The sequence below is a fragment of the Morus notabilis genome, unplaced genomic scaffold (assembly GCF_000414095.1).
Source record: "Morus notabilis unplaced genomic scaffold, ASM41409v2 Scaffold98, whole genome shotgun sequence".
Taxonomy (NCBI): Eukaryota; Viridiplantae; Streptophyta; class Magnoliopsida; order Rosales; family Moraceae; genus Morus; species Morus notabilis.
In genome coordinates, this window is record NW_010359472.1 from 361,887 (window position 1) to 386,760 (window position 24,874).

The following is a 24,874-nucleotide window of genomic DNA, read 5'->3' on the forward strand; positions in this document are numbered from 1 at the left end:
AGAGAAATAAGAGTTTTTTCCTCTCTCAAACTTTCATGGTATCAGAGCTGCCATACCTCTAGAGAAAAGAAACCCTAGTTCTCTAATTTCCTGAATCCAGCATGACCAAATTCGGCATGGCTACTAAGAGACAAAGCTCTTCCTCATCCGAAGTAACCTCAAATCCGGAAATTGCAGCAGCAGCAAGCAGCCATGGAGGTACAACGGAGAACTCCTCTCTTCTTATCACGGGGCACAAACTTAACGGCCATAACTATCTTCAATGGTCTCAATCCGTGATGATGGTTATCTGTGGGAAAGGCAAAGACAAGTACCTCACGGATGAAGTCACAGCCCCTGGGAAGGATGATCCCAAATTTAGGGTATGGAAAACCGAGAATTGCACGGTGATGTCTTGGTTGATTAATTCCATGAATAATGAAATAGGAGAAAATTTCCTTTTGTATGGGACAGCAAAGGAGATTTGGGATGCTACTAGAGAAACGTACTCAAGTTCAGAGAACACTTCAGAATTGTTTCAAATTGAAACGGTTCTGCACGACCTGCGCCAGGGGGATCTCACAGTTACTCAATATTTCAACACCCTCACTCGATATTGGCAACAATTAGACATGTTTGAAACCTACGTGTGGAAATGCCCTCAAGACACTGCTTTATACAAGAAGATTGTGGAGCAAAAACGGACATTCAAATTCCTTCTCGGACTCAACAAGGATATGGTTGAAGTTCGAGGGAGAGTGATGGGAACCAAGCCTCTGCCGAGTGTTAGGGAGGCATTCTCAGAAGTACGGCATGAAGAAAGTAGAAGAAAAGGTGATGATGGGAGCCCAAGACCACGCTCCAACTCTTGAAGGATCTGCCCTTGCAACCCGAGGACCTCCAGTGACCAACAACAATGATAGCAGACAAAGAAAAGGAAGCCCTGGTGTGATCATTGCCACAAACCAGGACACTTACGAGAAAATTGCTGGAAACTTCATAGGAAGCCTGCTGATTGGAAGCCCTCACGGCCAAGGACTGATAGAGAAAGTCGTGCAAACACTACAACCAAAGATGAGAACTCTATTTCCCCGGAGACAAGTCCTTTCACCAAGGAATAGCTTGAGGTTTTACAAAAACTCTTTAGCCAGAATCTCATGGCTCAGCCGAGTACCTCTACTTCTGGAATTGGGATGTTAGCACAGAAAGGTAATTTTTCAAATGCTCTCACAGTCAACAAAAGACATCCAAACACATGGATTATTGACTCTGGAGCTTCAGATCATATGACGGGAGATGCAACCATCTTTCATGAGTATAGTTTGTGCAATGAGAAGTCCGAATTGATGATGGATACCTCTCAAAAGTTGAGGGAACAGGCTCAATCCAGATCACAAAGGACTTAACTCTGAACACTGTCTTACATGTTCCTAATTTGGACTGCAATTTACTCTCTATCAGCAAATTGACTCATGATCTTAACTGTGTGTCTGAATTTTTCTCAAACTTGTGTGAATTTCAGGAATTGAATTTGGGGAGGAAGATTGGCAGTGTTGAGATGTGTTCTAGACTTTATCTCCTCAAAGATGATGGAACCCTAAGAAGACAAGCTCAATCTGCAAAATGTGTCTTTCAAGAGTTAGTCAGTTTTAAATTCCAGTGTCAATAAAAATAGTGAGGTTATGTTATGGCACTATCGTCTTGGTCATCCAAATTTCATGTATCTTGAAAAAATGTTTCCTTCTTTATTCATCACTAAAAGTTCAAGTTTCTTCAAATGCAAAATATGTCAACTTGCCAAACACACTCGCAGTGTCTATCCTAGTCTTCCATATAAACCATCTCGACCTTTTACTATGATTCACAGTGATGTATGGAGTCCCTCAAGGGTCAAAAATATAACAGGAACTCAATGGTTTGTATCATTTGTAGATGATCACACCAGACTAACCTAGATATTTCTTATGAAAGAAAAATCTGAGGTTGGTCAAATCTTTCAAAATTTCAGTTCCATGATACAAACACAATTCAACAACAAAATTCAAGTCCTAAAAACTGACAATGCCAAGTAATACTTCAAAACTATCCTAGGTGATTATCTCCTACGTCAGGGCATTGTTCATCTGAGTTCTTGTGTTGACACGCCCCAACAAAACGGGGTAGCAGAAAGAAAAAATACACTTATTAGAGGTCACTCGGTCTCTCATGTTCCAAAACAATTCTAGGGAGAAGCAGTCCTTACAGCATCATATCTCATCAATAGAATGCCTTCCAGAGTCCTAAAATTCAAAACTCCATATCAGGTTCTTCTTCAAAACTTCTCATATACAAAAATTCTCTCTTCATTAGATCCTAAAGTATTTGGATGTTCAGCATTTGTTCACATACATCAATACCACCGTAGCAAATTGGACCCTAGATCCATGAAATGCATTTTTCTTGGATACTCCTCAAATCAAAAGGGTTATAAGTGATATTCACTCAATGGATGTGACCTTCTTTGAACATCAATCTTATTATCCAAAACCTGAAATTCAGGGGGAGTACGAGAGAATATCAGTTTTGGGACACTCCTAGTGACATTGAACATTCACCTCCTCCTCAGTCCGGTAATTCCATTCTTCCATCTCAACCCGGGAATGTACTCCAAGTTCCAAATCAACCTGAAAATCATTCCCAATCCGAGAACCATTCTCTTGTAGACTTACCTCAATCTCCAGTCACTACTACTCCAATCCGTAATCACTCCACGTCATCACCACCACAAAATGCAAGTCCTGAGCTTCATGTCTATACTAGGAGGAAAAAATCTGAAAAGGAGATAGAGCACTCAACACAACTCACACATGACCAAGAATCTAAGCCTAGTCCTTCTCCTACTAAAATTCACTCAGGTAACAGAACCCCTGATCTTGAAATTGCTGCTCCCACTATTGATGATACAGGTATTCCAATTGCTTTAAGAAAGGGTGTACGGACATGCACAAACCATCCCATTTGCAGATTTGTTTCTTATGAAGGATTGTCACCATCCTACCAGACGTTTGTCTCTATTCTTGATAGTGTGCAGGTTCCTAATTCTATTCAAGAGGCCCTCAAAAGTCCATAATGGAAGAAGGCAGTTGGTGAAGAAATCAGGGCTTTGGAGAAAAATAGTACTTGGGTGATCTCAGATCTTCCTCCTGGAAAGAAACTTGTTGGCTGTAAGTGGATTTTCACTATCAAACAAAAGGCTGATGGAAGTGTAGAAAGACTAAAAGCTCGACTTGTAGCTAAATGTTTTACTCAGTCCTATGGAATAGACTATCAAGAAACATTTGCTCCAATGGCCAAACTCAACACTATCAAAGTACTCTTCTCTTTAGCAGCAAATCAAGATTATCCATTACATCAACTAGATGTCAAGAATGCATTCCTGAACGGAGATCTAGAAGAGGAGGTGTATATGGAGATACCACCGGGACTGGAAACCTCTTTCACTAATAACCAAGTGGGCAAACTTAGGAAATCACTGTATGGACTAAGCAATCCCCTCGTGCATGGTTTGACAGGTTTGCTTAGACAATGATCAGGAATGGATATACTCAATGTCATGCAGATCATACATTGTTTGTGAAGTTCTCTCCAGGAAGAAAATAGCAGTACTGATTGTGTATGTAGATGATATCATTCTAACAGGTGACTATGAGGAGGAACTATTGAGATTAAAGAAGTTACTCGCCAAGGAATTTGAGATCAAAGACCTCGAGTATCTCAAGTATTTTCTAGGCATGGAGGTGGCTCGATCAAAGAAAGGTATATTTGTCTCCCAACGGAAATATGTCTTAGATTTACTAAAGGAGACAGGTATGCTTGGATGTAAACCTGCAGATACTCCAATGGATCCAACCAAGAAGATAGGGACTGAAAAAGATAGTACCCCAGTTGACAGGGGGCATATGAGAGACTTGTAAGCCGACTCATCTATCTTTCACACACTCAACCTGATATTGGTTTTTCTGTTAGTGTTGTGAGCAATTTATGAACAAACCAACAGAAGAACATATGGGTGCTGTTAATAGGATTTTGCGGTATCTTAAGATGACTCCAGGCAAAGGTCTACTATACAAGAAGAATGACAACAGGAATGTAGAAATCTATACAGATGCAGACTGGGCAGGAGATGTGTCGGACATGAGATCAACATCTGGGTATTGTTCCTATGTTTGGGGAAATTTGGTGACATGGAGGAGCAAGAAACAGCCTATGGTCTCAAAAAGCAGTGCAGAAGCAGAATTTAGAGCACTCGCTCTTGGCATTTGTGAGGGTATGTGGATACAGAGACTAATTGGTGAACTTGGAGTAACAATAGAGAGGCCTATTCAGATGTTTTATGACAACCAAGCTGCCATAAGTATTGCTAAGAATCATGTTCATCATGACAAGACAAAGCACATTGAGATAGATCGGCATTTCATTACAGAGAAGATTGTGAAGGAGATTGTGCAACTAGTTTATACTCCTACAAAGTCCCAAACTGCAGATATACTCACTAAGGAGACGTTTGGTTCATGGATTAGAATCATGAGATTAGAACTATTTTTTATTTACGTGTATTTTTTGTGAGAGAACACTGTAGTGAACCATGAATCATGATTCGAATCAGGGTACGAATCCCCTTACCAAACATCACCTAAAGCTCTTCCAAGAACTAACTTTGACATGCTGAGTCACAAGCTGTGTATGTACATCTACAACCCAGCTTGAGGGGGACTGTGGAATTCTAAGTCATAGTTATATTAGGAAAGTTTGGAGATTTTGTTTGTGTATTTTTGGTATAGAACAATAAGGAGAATCATTATTTACCAGGTTCTATAGTTTATCTCTTTCATTATTAGTGGAGGATTCTCCCCTAATTAATTGATTTAGGACCGGCACTAATGGCTGGAATAATGCAGCCATCTCTTTTATATATATCTCCATGTATTCCTTGTAAACGTTAAGAAAATTAAGAGTTTTTTCCTCTCTCAAACTTTCATTTATCTACCCAAAAAACCAAGAACGTTTTTATTGTTAGGAAATGCATGAGAAAAGAAGTACAGGTTAAAACACCTCCACAACAATGCCGAACGCGGTTTCCTTCCTTCTGATTTTGCTTCATTTATGCTTACATTCCACAAGAGCATACTATCTTCACCATCATCTTCTTCCCTCATTGAAAGAAGAACCATCCGAAGCATGCATAAGAACGGTTGATCACTGTCCAATAACTGGTAAAGAGCTGTCATCCCCCCCATTCCAGTTCCTGATCCACCACCTATCCCAAGACCACCACCAAGTCCAGATTCGTCCAATAGAAGAGCTTGGAGCATTGCAACAGATTTCTTTACCAAGGGAAGTTCAACCCAGTTTCCATTTGCATCCTTCTCCAGTGCAGACTTCCAAGATTCCCAGCCACTACCACCACCACCAAAGGGAGCTTCTTTGGAAGAAAGCCCAACACCATACCACAATCGACTCCTATACTTCCATCCCTCGGCCAAATCCACAGAAGAACTTCCATATGAAACAAAAGCACAAGACACAGATTCATAAGGCTCAGCTGCTGCCGCAGCAGTAAGATGTTCCATCACTGTTGTTGAGACTTGTCCATTCCCATCAGCCACAGTAGCGAGAACCTAGACAAAATCTCATGTGAATGAGCCTCATGAAAAAGGATAAATGCAAATGAGAGCAGAATACCATGACAAAAAACTAACACTCTGTTTGATAGAGTGCAAAAATGAAGAAGTCGAGAAAGATAAAATCAAAAGTAGACTAACTGGAATAAAGAAGTTTGGTCCTTATTCCTACAAAAATAAAAAATAAAAAAAATAAAAAATAAAAAAAGAACAAAACATAAAAAAAAAACCAAAAAAAACAAAAAAACAAAAAAAACAAAAACAAAACAAAAAAAAAAAAACCAAAAAAAACAAAAAAACAAAAAAAACAAAAACAAAACAAAAAAAACAAAAAAAACAAAGAAAAATAAAAAAATAAAAAAATAAAAAAAGAAGACACAAACAAACAAAAAACAATAAAACAAAACAAAACAAAGCATGAGGAATCATCCAGAAAATGTGGAATCAAAAAACAAGCACACAACAAGCACAAATCCCTCAACAAAAAAGTTCAAAGTTCAAAAAACGCCTAAGCGAAAAAAGACATGCAAAATTGTTGATCTTGGTAAAGCTCTTTATGAAGCCCAATTGACATGACCCATAAAATACCAATTTATTTTCCTTTTCCATGTTTCAGAAGGGAATGGAAAGAAAAAAAAATTTCCCTTGATAAGAAACAAAATTCACTGCATGCAAAACATTTTTATGAATGAAGAAATGAGAACAAATTAATCTAAATGAACCATCCTACAAATAGGAAAATAGTGATAGCCCATGTTTGTTTTCTTGCATTCATTAGGAGGTATCTGTACTTACATCAAGAGGTAGTCCCCCAGGATGACTAGATAATGATCCGCGATCACCAGTAGTTGATGAATTGGTGCGGTTATTCAAGGGAGATGCAAGAGAAAAGAGGGATTTAGAACCATCTGGAGCACGTGAAGCACAAGATTGCTTGCTTTGTAATCGTAAATGATCCTCAACAAGCATTAGTATTACGATTGCATTCTCCACCAAAGCTACTGAAAGTTGCGCAGCATTATCTGCTTCTGCCTTGGCATCTTTTGGTGATAACCCCTCTGCTGCAACGCCAGCAGCTGCTGTAGCAATAACTTCAGTCTGCCGCAAAAGAAAAGCTGGATGTAGACATTATTGCAACTCTTTCTGTTACACAACTAAAAGGAACTAAAGCACAAAACGTTTTCCCCTTGAATAAGTAAAACACTTGAATAAGAAAGAATAAGGCTACACCCGAGGAAAAGGCTTCAAACCGACAGGTTAAGATGTCACATTTACCTGAACTTGGAGTTCTCTAGCAGCAAAGTCTAGCAAGGCACCCAAAAGCCTTCTCTTAAATATGGGTAATGATTCTTCGCGTCTTCAAAGCATGATTAGCCAAATAACGTGATTAATAAACAATTTAAGTTCAGGATGGCAAGAAGACGTGACTGAATAAAATGTTCTGGATTTAGATGCACAATTATGTATACCTAATTCTTTGGTCTCCAGTGCTAGATCCACCCACAATGGAAAGCCACTCTGCACAATGAATGGTAGCTTCAATGTCCTGCCAACAGAAAAAAAGAGTGAAGGAAACCAATTAATAAGAGAATAAGGTATTAATTCTATCCATTAGCTAGTAGGAGCTCAGTTCCCTTTTCCTGTTAGTTTTATGCAATTCAATTTCGTCAAGATTAAACTGTGGTTAAAGCCTTATCCAAAACCATGGCACATAAAGCCAGGGTACCAACATCATAAGCATAAAACACTTTGGTCATACAATATGATACATAGAAGTAAAAATCAACACGAGGCATAGAACCAAATATACAATGCAAAAATAAATAAATAAATCAAAAGCAGGAAAAAAAATAAAGAGACAAATGTCAACCTTCCACCCATCCTTCTGGCGCATTGAATGCTCTAACATTATAATAAGGAAGTTGTGTATCAGGTCTTCTACGTCTCCAAGGCTTACAGAATCAGAACTTTTGCTCGCATTCACCTGAAAGAAATAAGGATTCCAAGTCAAAAGTTATAAATTTGGTGTCTTGGATGTAACGCCAGGTTCAATAAGATCAACAAGTTTATTGGATTGTTATGCTAAGTAGGGATGCATCTCCCAGAAAATTACCAGGTAAAAGTTAAAATTCATGTGCTTTTGAGTTAAACAGGGATAACACTCAACTTTACATATCAGTCTCCTCATGTGGACATAGCTGAAGAGCTCCCCACAAATAAGGAGAGAATTCACTGTGTAAAGGATGGAAAAGACAACAAATAGAACTTTAGTGTTAAGCCGGGAGACATTACCTCATAGTTAGAGATAAGAACCTCCAGAATCCATTCCGGCCATTCCTCCATTTTTGTCAGAGCAATTCTATTTTCTGGGTGACTGCATGCCAAAAACAGAAGATCCTGAAATGATATAGAAAAGTACCATCTTAGCTTAAAAATAGATTTCAAGGAGTCAATCCCAGAAATTGATACGCAGGTGAAAGTTAAGACAATGAAACCATGAATTCTAGCACATTATAGTTACAACTGTATAAAGCACAAGGAAACAATCCTCAGGACGGTTAGAAAGGGGGGCTGAGTGACACGAGGGAATGGGTTGATCTGGGGAAATAGGAAAGGTTTGTTAGTTATTTGCGTTGGAATCTGCAACGAATAGGAGGGATCCAAATAAATTGGGAGGGAGAGAAGAGAGAGGGTATCGAAGAAGTGAGAAACTGTGAAAGAGAAGGAGTGCACGGGGTCACTCGAAAACCCCCATATCTTGTATTCGTTCCGTTTTCTGCAGAATTAATTCCAAAGATTCAGTGAATTTACTCAGATCCTTGTGTGTTGTGTGATTATCACTTGATTAGGCTTGAGAGCTTAACATTTTGGTACCAGAGCATCTTCTTGGGGATGACGAAGAGGACAGACGACCGCGAGAAAGAAAGGACAGAGGGAACGAAGGAGGATTTCCAGAGGGAATTGGAAATGGTGAGGGAAGATTTGAAGAAGATTCCCAGGCTGGGAGCAAGGAATGGCAATGATGCTGGAAAAATTAGACGAACTGATGCGTCAGAGAACCGAAACGGACCGAGAGCCTACTCCGACGAAAAGGAGGATGATGGAGAATCAACCGGCGGTGAACGGGAGAAATCGAGTGGAATTCCAAACACGAAGGGTAGAAATGCCCACTTTCGACAAAGACAACCCCGATGGCTGAATTTTCCGAGCTGAGAGGTATTTTGCCATGAACAAGATGACGGAGAGTGAGAAGTTGGATGTGGCGGTGGTGAGCTTGGACGGAGAAGCTCTAGCTTGGTTCCAGTGGGAGGATAGCCGGCAGGTGATACGAGATTGGGCAGACTTGAAGGTGTTGGTGCTGGAGAGATTTCGCCCGACACAGGAGGGCAGTCTATGCGAAAAATTCCTGTTGCTGCGCCAGGAATCGTCAATCCGAGAGTATCGCAAGCTTTTTGAGACGTTGGCTGCTCCATTAACAGAGGTTTCCGAGCGGTCCTTGAGAGCTCGTTCATCAATGGATTGAAGCCAGAAATACGGGCTGAAATTCGTATGCTTCGCCCAAGGGATTGGGCCAGATCATGGAATTCGCCCAGCGGGTGGAGGAGCGTAACCTATTGGTACGCGGCCCAAAGGCCCATAACGTACATCACAGCCCAGGAAACAAAACGAGTCCAGGAAACCCAGAGACTTTACCTAGGGGGGATTCATTTCCAGCTAGCTCTGGACCACGAGGGGGAGTGGCGCCGTGGGGAAGAACGACCCCCACTTCGGACCAACCAATGGGCAGCAGAACTGGAGCAGCACCGTTCCGGCGGTTGACCGACGCCGAACTTCAGGCGAAGCAGGAGAAGGGCCTCTGCTACCGCTGTGATGGGAAATATGTGTTCGGGCACCGATGCCCTAATCGGGAGTTGCAGGTGCTCATCGTGCGCGATGAGGAAGAGCAGGAGGAGACGCATGAGGGAAAAGAGGAGACACTCGAGGAGGGTGAAGTGGTGGAGCTCTCCATCAACTCCGTGGTTGGACTTACCGCTCCGAAGACTATGAAGCTTCGAGGAGTTATACGCGGAAAAGAGGTAATAATCTTAATTGACAGTGGGGCAACTCACAATTTCATTTCGTACGAACTAGTGAGATGCTTGGATTTGCCTATAGACCGGACCGAAGGGTATGGGGTGGTTATGGGAACGGGATTTTCAATTAAAGGGGAAGGGGTTTGCCGTGGGGTGGCGGTTTCGCTGCAAGAGGTTGAAATTGTGGAAGACTTTCTTCCCCTGGAGCTAGGCAGCGCCGACCTCATTCTAGGAGTTCAGTGGCTGGAGACCTTGGGGATGATGACTGTGAATTGGAAAACCTTACTGATGAAATTTAATTTGGGGGATCGGCAAGTGACACTAAAAGGGGATCCACGGTTGAATAAATCCCCAGTCACTCTTAAGGCCTTAATGCGAACCCTCAAACAAGAGGGGCAAGGCATATGGGTGGAGTTGAATACCCTGGGAATGGAGCAGGAGAGGGAGGATGCGAAGGTGCCAGTGGAGTTGCAGACCGTGCTACAACGGCACTCGGTAGTATTTGAGGCTCCGACGGAATTGCCCCCAGAACGAACAAGGGACCATGCAATTGTGTTGAAGGCGGGGACTTCGCCGATTAACGTAAGGCCATACCGCTATCCACAGATACAAAATTGAATGGTTGGTTGGTGAGATGCTAGCAGCTAGAATTATACAGCCTAGTTTGAGTCCCTATTCCAGCCCGATCCTTTTAGTGAAGAAGAAGGATGGAAGCTGGAGGTTTTGTGTGGATTACCGGGCCCTCAATAAGGAGACGGTGCCGGATCGCTTTCCGATACCGATAATAGATGAGCTACTGGATGAGCTCCACGGGCTACCATCTTCTCTAAAATCGATCTCAAGTCGGGTTACCATCAAATTCGCGTAAGGCCGGAAGATGTGCCTAAAACCGCTTTTCGCACACACGAGGGGCACTACGAATTTCTGGTTATGCCGTTTGGGCTCACGAATGCCCCGGCAACCTTCCAATCACTCATGAATGACGTGCTCCGAGCGTTCCTTCGCAAGTTCGTTTTGGTTTTCTTTGATGACATTTTGGTTTACAGCCGCAGTGTGGGGGAACATGAGTGCCACTTGGACCAGGTATTGGCTGTTTTACACCAGCACCACTTGTTTGCCAATGGAAAAAAATGCAGTTTTGGGTAGAACTCAATCAAGTATTTGGGGCACATTGTGTCTGGAGATGGGGTTTCGGCAGACCCTGCCAAGGTGGAAGCCATGGTGCATTGGCCTATTCCCATGAATTTGAAGGAGCTGCGAGGTTTCTTGGGGTTAACCGGCTACTACAGAAAGTTTGTGGCAGGTTACAGCCACATTGCAGGGCCCTTGACCAACCTGCTGCAGAAGGATAACTTTCACTGGGATGAGGCAGCCAGCAACGCTTTTGTTGCACTCAAGTAGGCCATGACAAGGGTGCCTGTTCTAGCGTTGTCCGAATTCAATAAACCCTTCGTACTAGAAACTGATGCTTCCAGATATGGGGTTGGGGCCGTGTTGATGCAAGAACAACGGCCTATAGCCTACTTCAGTCAAGCCCTGTCCACACTAGCTCGCAACAAATCCGTATATGAACGGGAATTGATGGCCATAGTCCTAGCCATCCAGAAATGGCGGCCAAACCTCTTGGGACGACACTTCGTGATACGCACCGACCAACGTAGCCTCAAGTATTTGTTAGAGCAGCGCTTAGCATCCCCGGAACACCAAAAGTGGCTGACTAAGTTGATGGGATACGACTTTGAGATCCAGTACAAACCAGGAGCGAACAACAGGGCTGCGGATGCTCTTTCCCGCCGTGGCAGCACCCTGGACTTGGGCGCCTTGTCTCTGGCCCCAATAGCCGACTTTGGAGAATTGCACCAGCAGGTAATGCACGATGAACAATTAGCTAAGATATGGGCCGAACTCCAACAGGATGCTACAGCCCATCCAGGTTTTTCCATCAATCAGGGCAGGCTATTTTACCACGGCCGAATGGTGGTGCCTCGGAAGTCACCATTTATCAAGACTTTACTGCATGCCTACCATGATGGTGTCTTAGGCAGGCATTTAGGGGTATTGAAAACGTACAGACGAATGGCAGCGGAGTGGTATTGGACTGGAATGAAAAAAGACGTCACTGCCTACGTGGCAACATGTGCGGTGTGCCAGCGCTGTAAAGCCCCCACACTGGCCCCTAACGGTCTCCTACAGCCCCTACCAATTCCAGACCGGGTGTGGGAAGATCTTTCGATGGACTTTATCGAGGGCCTACCGCGTTCAGAGGGGTACGACACCATATTGGTGGTCGTGGATCGGCTTAGTAAGTATGGGCATTTCCTGGCGTTGAGGCATCCTTTCTCAGCGGAGACAGTGGCCAGACTCTTCATTCGAGAGATAGTGCGCCTTCATGGGGTACCCTATACCATTGTGTCGGATCGCGACCGCATCTTCATGAGTCATTTCTGGACCGAGCTCCACAAGAAAATGGGCACCACTTTATCCCGGAGCACGGCCTACCACCCCCAGTCCGATGGCCAAACTGAGGTGGTCAATAGGTGTGTGGAGACATACCTTCGTTGTTTCACTTCGGACAAGCCCAGCCAATGGTACAAATGGTTAGTTTGGTCGGAGTACTGGTACAACACTTCCTTCCATACAGCCACCCGCACCACTCCCTTTCAGGCTGTATACGGGCGCACACCACCTCCCCTGTTGCGCTATGGCACATGCTCCTCACCAGTGGATTATGTGGAGCAGCACCTCATGGACCGAGATGCAATGTTGGACCTCCTCAAGTTCCATCTTTCTCGCGCCCAGCAGAAAATGAAGGCCGTGGCCGATAGCAAGCGCCGGGACGTCCAATTCACCGTGGGGGACTCTATGTACCTCAAGCTCCGCCCTTATCGACAAATGAGCTTTGGCGCGCAAGTGCAATGAGAAGTTAAGCCCCCGTTACTATGGCCCCTTTGAGATTATTGGTTGTGTAGGACCGGTAGCATACCGCCTTAACCTTCCAGCGGAGTCCTCGATCCACCCGGTATTTCATGTCTCGCAACTTCGCTGGGTTGTTGGGCAAGGACAGCCAGTGTCCACCTTGCCACCGCACCTTACGAAGGATTTGGAGCTGCGGGCAAAACCAACTGCCCTTCTTGGAGTGCGGCGGCGAGAACTCGGGGGACGCCCAGACCCAGAGGTCCTGATACGCTGGGCCAATTTACCTGCCCATGAGGACACATGGGAATCCTATCAGGCCATGGACCAACAGTACCCTCATTTCCACCTTGAGGACAAGGTGCGACTTTGGGACGGGGGTAATGATAAACCCCCCCCCCCTACGATTCACCTATGTACGGAAGAAACTACGTAGGAAATATCATGCAGGTACAGGGAAGGAGAAGGAAGCCGCAGCACAGGGAAACAATCCTCAGGACGGTTAGAAAGGGGGGCTAAGTGACACGAGGGGATGGGTTGATCTGGGAAAATAGGAAAGGTTTGTTAGTTAGTTATTTGCGTTGGAATCTGCAACGAATAGGAGGGATCCAAATAAATTGGGAGGAAGAGAAGAGAGAGGGTATCGAAAACCCCCATATCTTGTATTCGTTCTCGTTTTCTGCAGAATTAATTTCAAAGATTCAGTGAATTTACTCAGATCCTTGTGTGTTGTGTGATTATCACTTGATTAGGCTTGAGAGCTTAACAGTTATATAACTGAGTAAATATTAAACCAATATAAAGAGAAGCCAATATATACCTAGCATAGAAATAGATGTTAAAACAAAGCTAAGTCTAATTAAAGCATGGAACAGAGCATTGCTATCAAACTCGGGTATCATATGAATTCCATTATTTTTTCGTATCTTTGAAAAATCGACTCACTTAAATCACCTCCTCCACCTCTGTACCCAAAATAAAATCCATCCTCTTTTGCAATAATAAAACATTAAACGATTCATGTACAAAGATTTTAATGCTTTTACTGATGGCCTTTTTCGTTGAACTTGAAAAATGTACAAAGTACTTCAAAAATTCTTACAGAAACATGTTATAGCATCAGAGACATGAAAGTGATACCTGGAGTGCTCGGCTTTGGAAAGACCTAGATGCATATGGAAGTGAACGTAGAAGAACCAAGAGAAGCTGTGAATGTTCAAATCGATGACCCGAATCATAAAAGTTCAGCCCATCATCAGTCGAAGAAGCATTGATCTGACAAAAAGATGGGACGGAAACAGATCTGTCTTCAGCTTATTCAACTTTTAACAAGTAAAATAATTGCCAGTTGAACAAACCTAGCTACAGCAAAGACAGTCAGCCCTTAAAGGTAACTTTTCAAGAATTCCAAGTGTTAGAAATCTAATTAACTGCTAGCCAAGAACATTAAGTTTGAATGAACAGAACAGCAGTGAAATAAATGACAGTTGAGAACAGATTCTCTGCCTAGATTGATTAAGGTTGAGAAATAAAAGAAACAGCATTAATAGTTAATAGTTTGTAACTCTAGTCTAACTGGGGTTCAGAAACTAATACTAAAAACGCGTGAAGAAACAACATTAATAGTTAATAGTTTGTAACTCTAGTCTAACTGGGGTTCAGAAACTAATACTAAAAACTTATAAATAATGAAAATAGTTGTACTAAAATGCAACACTGTAATGACCAGAGATAAATTCCTAGTTTCTCATCATGATAAAACTATGACTGGAGATAAAACAACAAACATCAAACATATTAGAAATAAGCTTAAACATTACCACTACATTGCAACAGGCTAAGCTCCAATGACAACAAAATGACAGACGGGTTTTTGAGGTTTATAAAGGGTATACCCATGTATATGACTATGATTAGTGACGCTGATATCAAAATATTACCAAAAGGAGTCGCATACTATAAGTGCAGCACCGAAAATAAAGGGCCCGTTTGGTAGCATTTTGAAAATGGCTTTATTTTGGGAATGAAAATAGAAATGAGAATTTTTTGGGAATGTTGTTGGGATAATTTCTGAAATTGTGCTTGGTTGTGTTCCCAGAGACATTGGTTTGACTATAGCAAAAGAGTGGAAATTGTGTTTGGATATATTACGGAAAATATTTATTGGGTATATAAGCCCTAGAAATGAAAACAAAAAAAGGGAAAACAACTTCTCAGAATTTTCAATTTCATATATTAAAGCCAATCTCGCCAGCTTTCGTTTTCATTTTCATTTCCATATATTAGCTCTCCCAACGCTATTTAGAAACCAATTCCATTTTCATTGCCTCGGGAAATGTGTGGAACCCTCTTGAAAATGGTAACAAATAGGGCCAAACTAATCTCCAAATTCAGTCATGAAAAAGAGGACCCAAAAAACTCGTTTCTAACATCTAAGCAACAAACATGGCGATAGTGTAATAAAACGAGAAAATATTACTAGTACAAGGGCAGAAATACCCACATGATAGCAATAAGATCTTGGCCAAGTAAATTAAATAAAAAAACATGGCGATCTGATTGCAAGAACCCATATTTTTCTCAGCATTTCAATGAAAAATTTGTTGGGAAAAAAAAAAGATATTGGAAAAAGTAGAAAATATCGTACCGATGCCCCAAATAATGCCACATAGACATTGCTAGTCATGAGCCTTTTTGGTGCTGCTTGGAAAGCTTTATGCAAAGCAAAAAGTAGGAGAGAAACTTTATCATCAAACATGGTGCTACCTCCATCATGCAGTCCAGTTCCCAGAAGATTACTGGTCACATCTGAGGAAGCATATGAATCAAATTTTAAATGACCAGATGCTACTAAAGCACCCAACAGCCCAATGATTCCAACAACAATGCCATCAGTCTTGTCAACATTATAAACATTATTTCTTGCATTGTCTGCACTTATTGAAAGGCTGATACCACCCAGATTCTTAAGAAAAGAATTATCAGAAACAGAAACCATCCTTTCAATTCTGACATTTGGGGAAACAGGAGCAGGGTTGTCTCTACAGTTGGAGGTCTCAGATTTACCAACATCCTCGCTGGAACTGAGCTCCTTCTCTTTGTGTCCTGTTTCATAATCCTCATACTTTCCAGGTTCCCCACTTCCACCATCTAGCTCAGGTCCCTGAACCCCCAAAGTTTTGTCGCTGTTGGTGCTGGATTCAAGAACGCTAGAGTCACCAGTTTTGGCTTCCCGTTGCAGTAGAACCAGAAGAGTTTCCACCCCACCACAAGCTATAAATGCCTCTGCAAATGTGTGAACTCTGGATGTATTTGGTTGTACCACTAAGCGGTAGATTAGATGCAACACCCTTGCAACCTGGCAGAAGAAATTATTAGGAGAAACGTTGAGAAAAACAATACGAAAAAGCTCACCCAAGTTATCCTTAATTAAACATAAGACATAAAACAAAATTTAAGCAATAACAATAAGGTCAAAGTTTGCACTCACTAGTAATATGAAAAACAAAACAAAAAAAAAAAAAAAAGAAAGAAAGAACTTGAAGATCTCAAAGAAGCACAGCTCCCACTTCATCGGGCATCCAACGTGAAGAAGTGACCTAAACTTCCTCAGAAATCTTTTCTACGTGGAACAGAAATACTTTATTTAGAAGACAAAATTAAAAAATAATAATAATAATAAGTATAGCTAAAAGCTGTGCATATAAAAAATTAGCAAGTACTGCAGAAGTATCATTTTTTTCTTCTTCTTTTGAAACAGAGACAAAATTTCATTAATAATAAATAACTATTTACAAGTATAACAGAGGAAGAGTTTTCCTCTGAAGAGCAAAACTTATCGGGTGCGTTTGGAATTGGTTTTAAAATGATTTTTTTTAATAAAAAGTAAAAATGAGATTGTTTTGAGAATCATTCTGAAAACGATTTTGAAATTGCGTTTGGTTGGTTTTTTAAAAGATTGTTTTGAGTATAATAAAAGAGTGAAATCGTGTTTGATCATAATTATTAATTAATATATTATAATATTGTTGATAAGTATTAGAAAATGAAAACAGAAAAGTGAAAACAACTTTCAACTGTTTTTCAAATTCCTTCACAAAAATTATTCTCACTGTTTTTGTTTTCGTTTTCGTTTTCAAAACATTTCCTAAACAAACGCCGTTTCATTTTCAATTTCATTTTTTCCTCCTTGAAAAACGTGAAAAACGTTTTGGAAACGAAACCAACGCACCCATCATGTTCTCAATTTTGATTAACGAAGGTTATAAAAAGTTCAAAGATTCAAAGTTTTTTTTATATAAGAAACAAGAAACTTTGTTGATCAAACAAAATTACAAGAAGTTTCCAGAAGTTCAAAGATTTAAAGTTAGTGAACACAAGATAAGACCTAATTCAATAATTCGTGAATACTTGTATATGCAACGCCTCAATCACTATTAAGTACTGTCTCAGAACATCATCAATACTACTCTCTTCTAAAGACCTGTACCTCAAGCAAAAAACTCTGCTGAAAACCCAGAAGTACAATGTAAGAAATCCCATTCACTTTAAAGCCAATTCACTTTCAAGCCATCAATGCCATAACTCCGTAAAAGACGGTTAAGAAAATTATAAAAGGTCTACGACCTGTATTTAAGGCGTGACTCACACCAAAATATGAATTATATTTCTATCTACTAAAATAAAAATTAAAAATTAAAAAAAAAAAGGTAATGTTTCGCAAACTAAAGTCACCTGATTGGGTTGTGGACAATCAACCATGAACCAAAGTAAACGACGGACGTCATCTGAAGCCAACGAAGGAGGTGCTGCTCCTATTAGAAGTTCAATTATCACCAACAGTTCATCAACCAATGCATTCACTTCACCAACAGGTCGTGTTGCCTCATTTAAAGAAAAGGTATTCACAGAGTCCGTTTCGCGAATAGTCCAATAGCACCTTCTGCAGCCATCCAAAAGCATTTGAAAGGCATTAGCATCTCGCATTACAGACGACTCTGTGAAAACCATGTCAGCAAGTGATGATAGAAGCTTCTTTTGCAGTCCATAATTACATAAGCTCCAAATTTTAAGATCCAGGAGCAGCGTACTAAACAGCTGCACCTTAAGTGAATGGTTATTTTTCTGAGATTGACAGAGGGACACAACAGCTGCAACAAGTTCCTCATCCCCCACACCATTATGCTTTCCGGTACCAAGAGATGATAAAGTTTGCAGAAGGTAATTTAAGATTCTTGATAGAACTTCAGGTCCTCTGGCACGACTTAACTCTTCATTGTTCCTGGGGTGCTGAATAGCCATAGAAATTATTCTAAATATTGGAGCAGCAAGAGAAGCAGTAGCCATTGACAAAGAAGAATTATTTTGTTGTGGTTCCAAGCTATTGTTTTGCACATCACTAATTGCAAGAGGAAGCAAAGACATTGGACCTCCATATGCCAGGGCCCATAGAGCCTCCACTGGTCGCATTCGCATAGCAATGTGGACCTGTCCAAGAACCTCAGCTGGCCGTCTGAGTATGCCTGAAGTATTCATTGAGAGAGAATAAGCAATATAAGAGAAACACAAAAGAGAAATTCTCCCTTAATTTTGCACAACCGTATCTCATATCAAAATTTGAAATATAAAATTTGAAACACAAGAAAAACTATCCCTTTCTTATTAAAAAATAATGTAAAATAAAAACCTTTAACCCCTCTGCCATTTCCCTAACAAGGTTTCAATTGTTGTCTACTGGCATGCTACCATAGAGAAAGAACAAGAAAAGGTGCCAATCATACAAATTCTTGTAATTAAGGGAAAAAGCAAGAAGAAAGATAGCAAGAAAAAGGTTAGAGGGAAAAAGAGAGCAGAATAATGACAACAATATTTTCCTAAAAAAATATATTTCACTCTCTACGCATACCCAAATTTAGCAGGCGCTTCACTCGAAAATAATGCAAATGCAAATGCATATGTGTGACAGCCGCCACTGTGGAAAATACGAGTATAGACCTCGTCACTCTCTTTTATGTCCTTGAAACCCCAAATATGAGAAGGATAGGACTTTAATATACCAAAAACAATGATGACTAAGAAATAATAAATTATCTAACCTGCGGCGCCACTAGGAGAAGCATCAGGACAAAATCTCCCGCTAAGTAAACTAGGGTGATAGAGAAGATGAATGCATCCTCCAATTTCTGCATCTAAAAGTGAACTTTCCTCTGCCATACTCTGCACATAGTCATTTGTTGAAAGCCATGGCAACCCTGCTCCTTGGCCAAATGAAGGAAGCATATCCCCTCCTCTAGAAGCCAGGCGTACCATCCTTTCTGGACCAATTGGTTCCTTAAAAATATAAACAGGTCCCATCTCAGCAAACAAAGGGCATTGACGACGACGACGTTGTAAACCAGCTATTGTCGGAGGGGGGTTTGTCCCTATGCAACAAAATGCAAGTGGCTTGGAGATTCGAGGAAAGTCAAAAGGTCGTGATTCATACAATGATCCGTCAATGTATAATCTCAGTTCACTCTCTGCTTTTCCAAGCAGCCCTTGCTTGCAAGTATGCTCCAGACCAATGAAGTACCAGCATTGTGGCTTGAATGCATGAGTAAAATGTAAAGAAGCCTTCTTTCCTTTTCCACTGCCAATTTCAACCACTAAGAACTGTGCATGAAAATATGCCTCTATTCCCTGATTGTCAGCAGACAAAAAACTGAACAGGCGTGGCATGTGTGCTGTCCCTTCACCAGCGAGTGCACTGGCAGCAGCAGCAGCTGACATAGCTGAAGATTTTCCTGACTTGGCAGCTGCTGCAGCAGCTATTGCTGCAGCAGCAGTTGCTGTATTCAATGTATCTGCAAATGATTCAATGTAAATCCATGTTGCAAATGCATACCCATTTGTGAATGGCCAACGACTTTCCCCTGGACCAAGCAAACCAGAGCTTTCACCATCAAACTCAAAAGTACATGCTGGTCCCTTTGATTCCTTTCCACCCACCGCCTTCTCCAAAGCAAGCATTAAGCGAGTTGCCCAAACAGTAGTAAGCGTTCTTGTAATTACTTGAAACCATCTGTGCAAATCAATGACACTCAATGAATGCCCTGCTAAGTACTGAATGCAGTAGCACAAAGGAGTTCCATCCCATTTCATTTCTTCCATTGAGCCCACATTTTCCGTAAAAATGTTTTCTGCTGACCAGAAAAGAACACCTAACAAACCAGCCATAGAACACATTGCTCTATTTCTTGTGCAAGCACGTAATATTGCAAGCAACCCCCTAACCATCCGCGTCCGAGGGGACATGACAACATCACTATCACCTTCCCAAGGGAGCCAAGGAATGAGTTCACCTGCCACAATGGCAGCCCGAGAGTTTAGCATTACACTAGGAGGATTGTTATCCCCATATTCTTCAAAACTTTCAACGCCACCCATAGTTGCAATAAGTGAATCGACTACCAATAAAGCAATGCTCTCCATTTCCTCCCCGGCTCCAAAACTCTCCACCCCACTAACAATTTTCTTCAATTTTTCCAAACTTTCTGGCTTTCCCATAATAGCAGAATCCACTAAATGCAATAACTCTGGAGACACATTTGGCATAGCAGCTTTTGCTTTAGGATTTGCAGGAGAACCAGCAGACGAAATCGAAGCGTCCTCATGTAAAGCAGAATCAATACTAGTAGATGAGGTAGATGGTTTGATAGAGTCAAAACGTTTGTCGTGATGAGAGCTCTGAGAAGGGTGATCATGCTGTATTTGGCGAACTGGGGACGAATCAGATTCAGCAGTAAATGCAACAAGTGAAAATTGCGCAGCATCTTCAAACCTACCATATGAGTATCTTGCATTATCTGAATTTGACGATCGGTTTGAATCGACATCACTACTCCTAGGAACAACAGCTTTCTCTTGATCTGTCAAAGAAACCTGCTCAAACTGATCTTCATCCACAGCTACATCTACTAAATCAACCCCATCCAAGACTGAAATATTATTACTAATCACAGCTTCATCACCACCAGTAATATTAATATTCTCCTGCTGAGATGAACCAGTATCTCTATGTACACCACCAACTACTTCATGATTATCCGAATCCTTCCTGGAGATTTCATCAATCTCCTTTATTTCTCCTTCTTCCATTATAATACTGCTTCAGAAGTCATTCAAATTATATGCAATCCAAGCTACCTACAAAAATTATTAAAGTAAGCGAGCTACACGTAATCAGAACATTTTTTGTTGAGGAACACTTCTTAACAAACACATAGGCAATAATTTTCCCTGATTGATTATGAGAAATTTTGAGATACTTTACAAAACTCCAGCTGTTCAAAGTTACCTTGGTTTTCTTGGTACTAAGTAGTCACTAATGAATCTTAAAATGCTACCTTAAAATCACCAATAAGCTGGAACATATAATACTGTCACGTAGCTATGTTAAGGTGAATCTTCCATAACATATAAATCTGGATATTCCTTTTCTGTTTTTTTTTTTTTTTTTTTGGCTTCTGAGTTCTGAGAAACCAACTACAGAAAGATTTGCCAATTTTACAGATTTAAAAAGGTAAGGGCTAAATCAAATTTTACCATAGATCCATAACAGGAACAAAATCACAAAGGACAATCTTACTTGATTTGAGCGAATTATCAAAAACGAAGATCGATCTCCTCTCGCATTGGACGATTGACCAATGCAGCGGATCGATCAAGTGCAACAAACGAAATGCGTACACAAAACACTAAAATGATCGAACTTTCTTGTTGTGAATACAAGCTCGGACAAAATGCACATATCAGAATGACGCAGACATTGAGATTCAACAAATTAGGCTAAAAATCCACGTCGAAGAGAAGATGAAGAAGAAGAAGATGGCTTACCTTGGAGGAAGAAAATCCGACGAGAACTGGAGATGTCGTGCGATTATGGCAGAAACGGGAAAGAAAATGATCGAGAAAGTGAAGGAAAATAGAACAAGAAAATCTCTCGGAATCGGAGAGAGAGAGTAAGAAGGCGAATTGGGCGCGAGAGAAATGGTGGATTTAGCAAGTTAACGGAAGAAAGAAGGCCTTGCCTTGCCCAGTCATAAATCCACATATTTTTCAATTTACATTCTTCTTTTTTTTTTATATACACGTGATTAAAAAGCAATTTTCAATTCTCGAGTGTGTTTGGAATTCGTTCTAAAATGATTTTAAGCGTATTTAGAACTTATTCTAAAATAATTTTATTTTTTATATAAAAATAAAAATAAAAATGTTTTCAATTTCAGACAGAAATCATTTTTAAAAATGTGTTTGGTAATTTTATTAAAAGATTATTTTCAGTATAAAAAACTCATTAATGTCTCTATCTCTTTCTCTCTGCTCGAGAGAGGAGAAAACGAAAACAAAACATGAAAAATGACTTTTAGTCATTTTTCTAATCGTTTTTCATTTCTCTCTCATTTTATATTAACCCAAAAAAAAATTTTCATTCTTTTTTTGTTTTTATTGCGTCAAACGCCGTTTTAGAAACGTTTTTATTTTTTTCTTAAAAAATGTAAAAAATAAAAACAAGATCAATTCTAAATACAGCCTTTATTTTTTGTATAAAAATGGAAATAAAAACGTTTTCAATCTCAGACATAAATTATTTTTAAAAATGTGTTTGGTAGTTTTATCAAGAGATTATTTTTAATATAAAAAAACTAAATAATGTCTCTCTTCTCGAGAGAGGAGAAAACGAAAACAAGAAATATTTTTATTTTTCACGTTTTTCGAGAAAGAAAAATGAAAACGTTTTCAAAACGGCGTTTGGCGCAATAAAGACAAAAAATGAAAATGAAAACGATTTTTTAGTTTAGTGTAAAATGAGAGAGAAATGAAAAACGACTTTTAGTCATTTTTCATTTTTTGTTTTCGTTTTCTCCTCTCTCGAGCAGAGAAAGAGACATTAATAGGTTTTTTTATATTGAAAATAATCCTTTGATAAAACTACTAAACGCATTTTTAAAAATGATTTCTGTCTGAGATTAAAAACGTTTTTATTTTCATTTTCATACATAAAAAATCCTTTTGAAATGAGTTTTAAACGCGCAAAAATGACCCATTTTATATTAAACCAAAAAATTATTTTCAGTTCTGTTTTTTATCTTTAATTGTGTCAAACGCCGTTTCAGAATCGTTTTTATTTTTTCTTTTTCAAAAAACGTGAAAAATAAAAACAAAAATAATTCTAAACACGGCAATAATGGGTGCATTTGAAACTCATTCTAAAATAATTTTATGTTTTTCTGTCCATTATTTTCCAAAAAAAAAAAAAAAATGCCTTCCTTCATTGTCTCTAAAAATCTTTATTGCAAAATATTGCTTAAGAAAATTAATCTTTAATAATAGAAGAAACTTATAGGATGTTTATTTCATTTATCGGTCTCTGATTTTAAATCATAATTAATAGTCTTTTATAGTATTTTTCTCTTATAAAAAATTTAAATTTTAAAAATTTCATGAAGTAAACCTTAACTTAATATTTAATAATAGCATTAATTGCAAAGAAAATGTTGTCTTTTAATAAAACGATAAAGAACAAAGAGACACGGATTTTGTCTTTTGGTTTTATTTACTTTTTTTATTTTATACTTTTGGGTTGTCTGAACTTGAAAGCGAAGGAATTACAGGAATTCGCTAGGTTTTATCATTGCATTACAATGTTTGATCATTGATGTGAGGGATGGAACGTTTATTATACTAGTTGAACTCATAGCAAGTTGGGACTAACACACGTGTTAAATTTTAATTACCATATTATTATTAAAAATATATAATATCTGAATATAAAATCTTAAAACAAAATTAGAATGAAAAAAAAAAAAGTTTTAAGACAAAAAAGGTCAAAAAAGACTAAAAATGAAGAAATAAATAAAGTTTTAGGGTTAAAAGGACCAAAATAAGGAAAAAAGAGTTTCATGGCAAAAATGAAAAAAATGGGTCAAAAAAAGGACCAAAATGAAAAAGATAAATAAATTTTAGAGTACAAGGAACAAAATAGAAAATGAAATAAAATTTCAGGAAAAAGGGTTTAAAAAGGACTAAAATATAGAAATAAATAAGTTTAGAACAAAATGGACCAAAACAAGAAAAAGATAAAGTTTCAGGGTAAAAATAAAAACTAGGCTAGTAAAAGGACCAAAATGAAGGAAAGGATAAGGAACCAGAACAAAAAAATAAAATAAAATTTCAGGACTAAAATAAAAAATGGCAAAAAAGGGTTCTAAAACGGGAAAAAAATTTAAAATTTTAGTGCAAAAATAAAAAAAGGCTTAAAAGGCTTAAAAGATCCAAAATAAATAAATAAATAAATTTTAGCGCAAAAGAAACTAAAATAAAAGAAAAATAAAATTTCAAATTAAAAATTAAAAATGAGTCAAAAGGACTAAAATGAAGAAGTAAATAAGTTTTAAGGCACTAACAGAAAAAAAATATCTAAATGGGATAACATCTGAAAAAAAAAATGAGTAAATAGAAGAAAGTAGTTAAAAAGATGGACAAGAACGACAAATATAAAATTCTGAGGAAAAAAGTAAAAAAGAATAGAAGATGGAAAAGAAAACATTAAAAAAAACAGAAAGGGAGCAAAACGTGGTTAAAGTACTGTTCATTTGAACAGTACTTTTTAAAACATTATATATTTATAGATTATAGATTTATAGCCTGTAGATTACCTATTTTTCAGCTGGGATTATAGATTATAGAATTTTATTTGTTTTACTTTCTTAAAATTTATTAGAGTATTATTTGAAAAAATAAAAAAAAAATGAAGAAGGTCTAATAAGACAATAAAGATAAAAATAAAAAAAAAGAGGAAAAATCGAAAGGAAAAAAGAAAAGAAAGTAAAAAAAAAAAAACAGAACCTTATGAAATGTTTAATAAGGGGAACATAATTTTAAAAAGACGAGAATATATACAAGAAGAAATTATTTTAAGGAGAAATTAAAAAATATATATTTATGATAGGACATAAAAATGAAAATAGGAAAAAGAGAGACAAGGAAAAAAAAAAAGAATAACACCAAGACAGAACTCTACTTAAAAGTTTATCCTCAAAAAATTGTTGGAAAGAGAAAGCAAGAAAGAGAAAAAAAAAGAAGGAAAAATGGGATAAAAATAAATAATAATAATAATAAGACCAAACGTATAAAATAAATAAAATAAATATTTTGATAGTCTTTTTGGGGAACCTAATGAAAACCATTTTCTTTCAGGCTCTGTTTAGT

General features: G+C 38.9%; 1 protein-coding gene across 1 annotated transcript in view; it reads right to left on the reverse strand.

Moving 5' to 3' along the window:
* The window catches only part of LOC21407352 (BEACH domain-containing protein C2), a 34,537-nt gene extending 12,907 nt beyond the window's left edge, over positions 1 to 21,630 (reverse strand). Inside the window, exons 1-11 of the mRNA XM_010094421.2 lie at positions 21,500 to 21,630; positions 18,721 to 20,809; positions 17,360 to 18,147; positions 15,273 to 15,983; positions 13,766 to 13,900; positions 7,932 to 8,036; positions 7,510 to 7,623; positions 7,109 to 7,185; positions 6,915 to 6,996; positions 6,435 to 6,737; positions 5,071 to 5,636 (exon numbers count right to left, since the gene is read on the reverse strand). Of these exons, the coding sequence (XP_010092723.2) occupies positions 5,071 to 5,636; positions 6,435 to 6,737; positions 6,915 to 6,996; positions 7,109 to 7,185; positions 7,510 to 7,623; positions 7,932 to 8,036; positions 13,766 to 13,900; positions 15,273 to 15,983; positions 17,360 to 18,147; positions 18,721 to 20,761 (4,922 nt within the window). The 5' untranslated portion in view covers positions 20,762 to 20,809; positions 21,500 to 21,630. The remainder of the gene's footprint in view (positions 1 to 5,070; positions 5,637 to 6,434; positions 6,738 to 6,914; positions 6,997 to 7,108; positions 7,186 to 7,509; positions 7,624 to 7,931; positions 8,037 to 13,765; positions 13,901 to 15,272; positions 15,984 to 17,359; positions 18,148 to 18,720; positions 20,810 to 21,499) is intronic.
* Between the last annotated feature and the right edge of the window lie 3,244 nt (positions 21,631 to 24,874).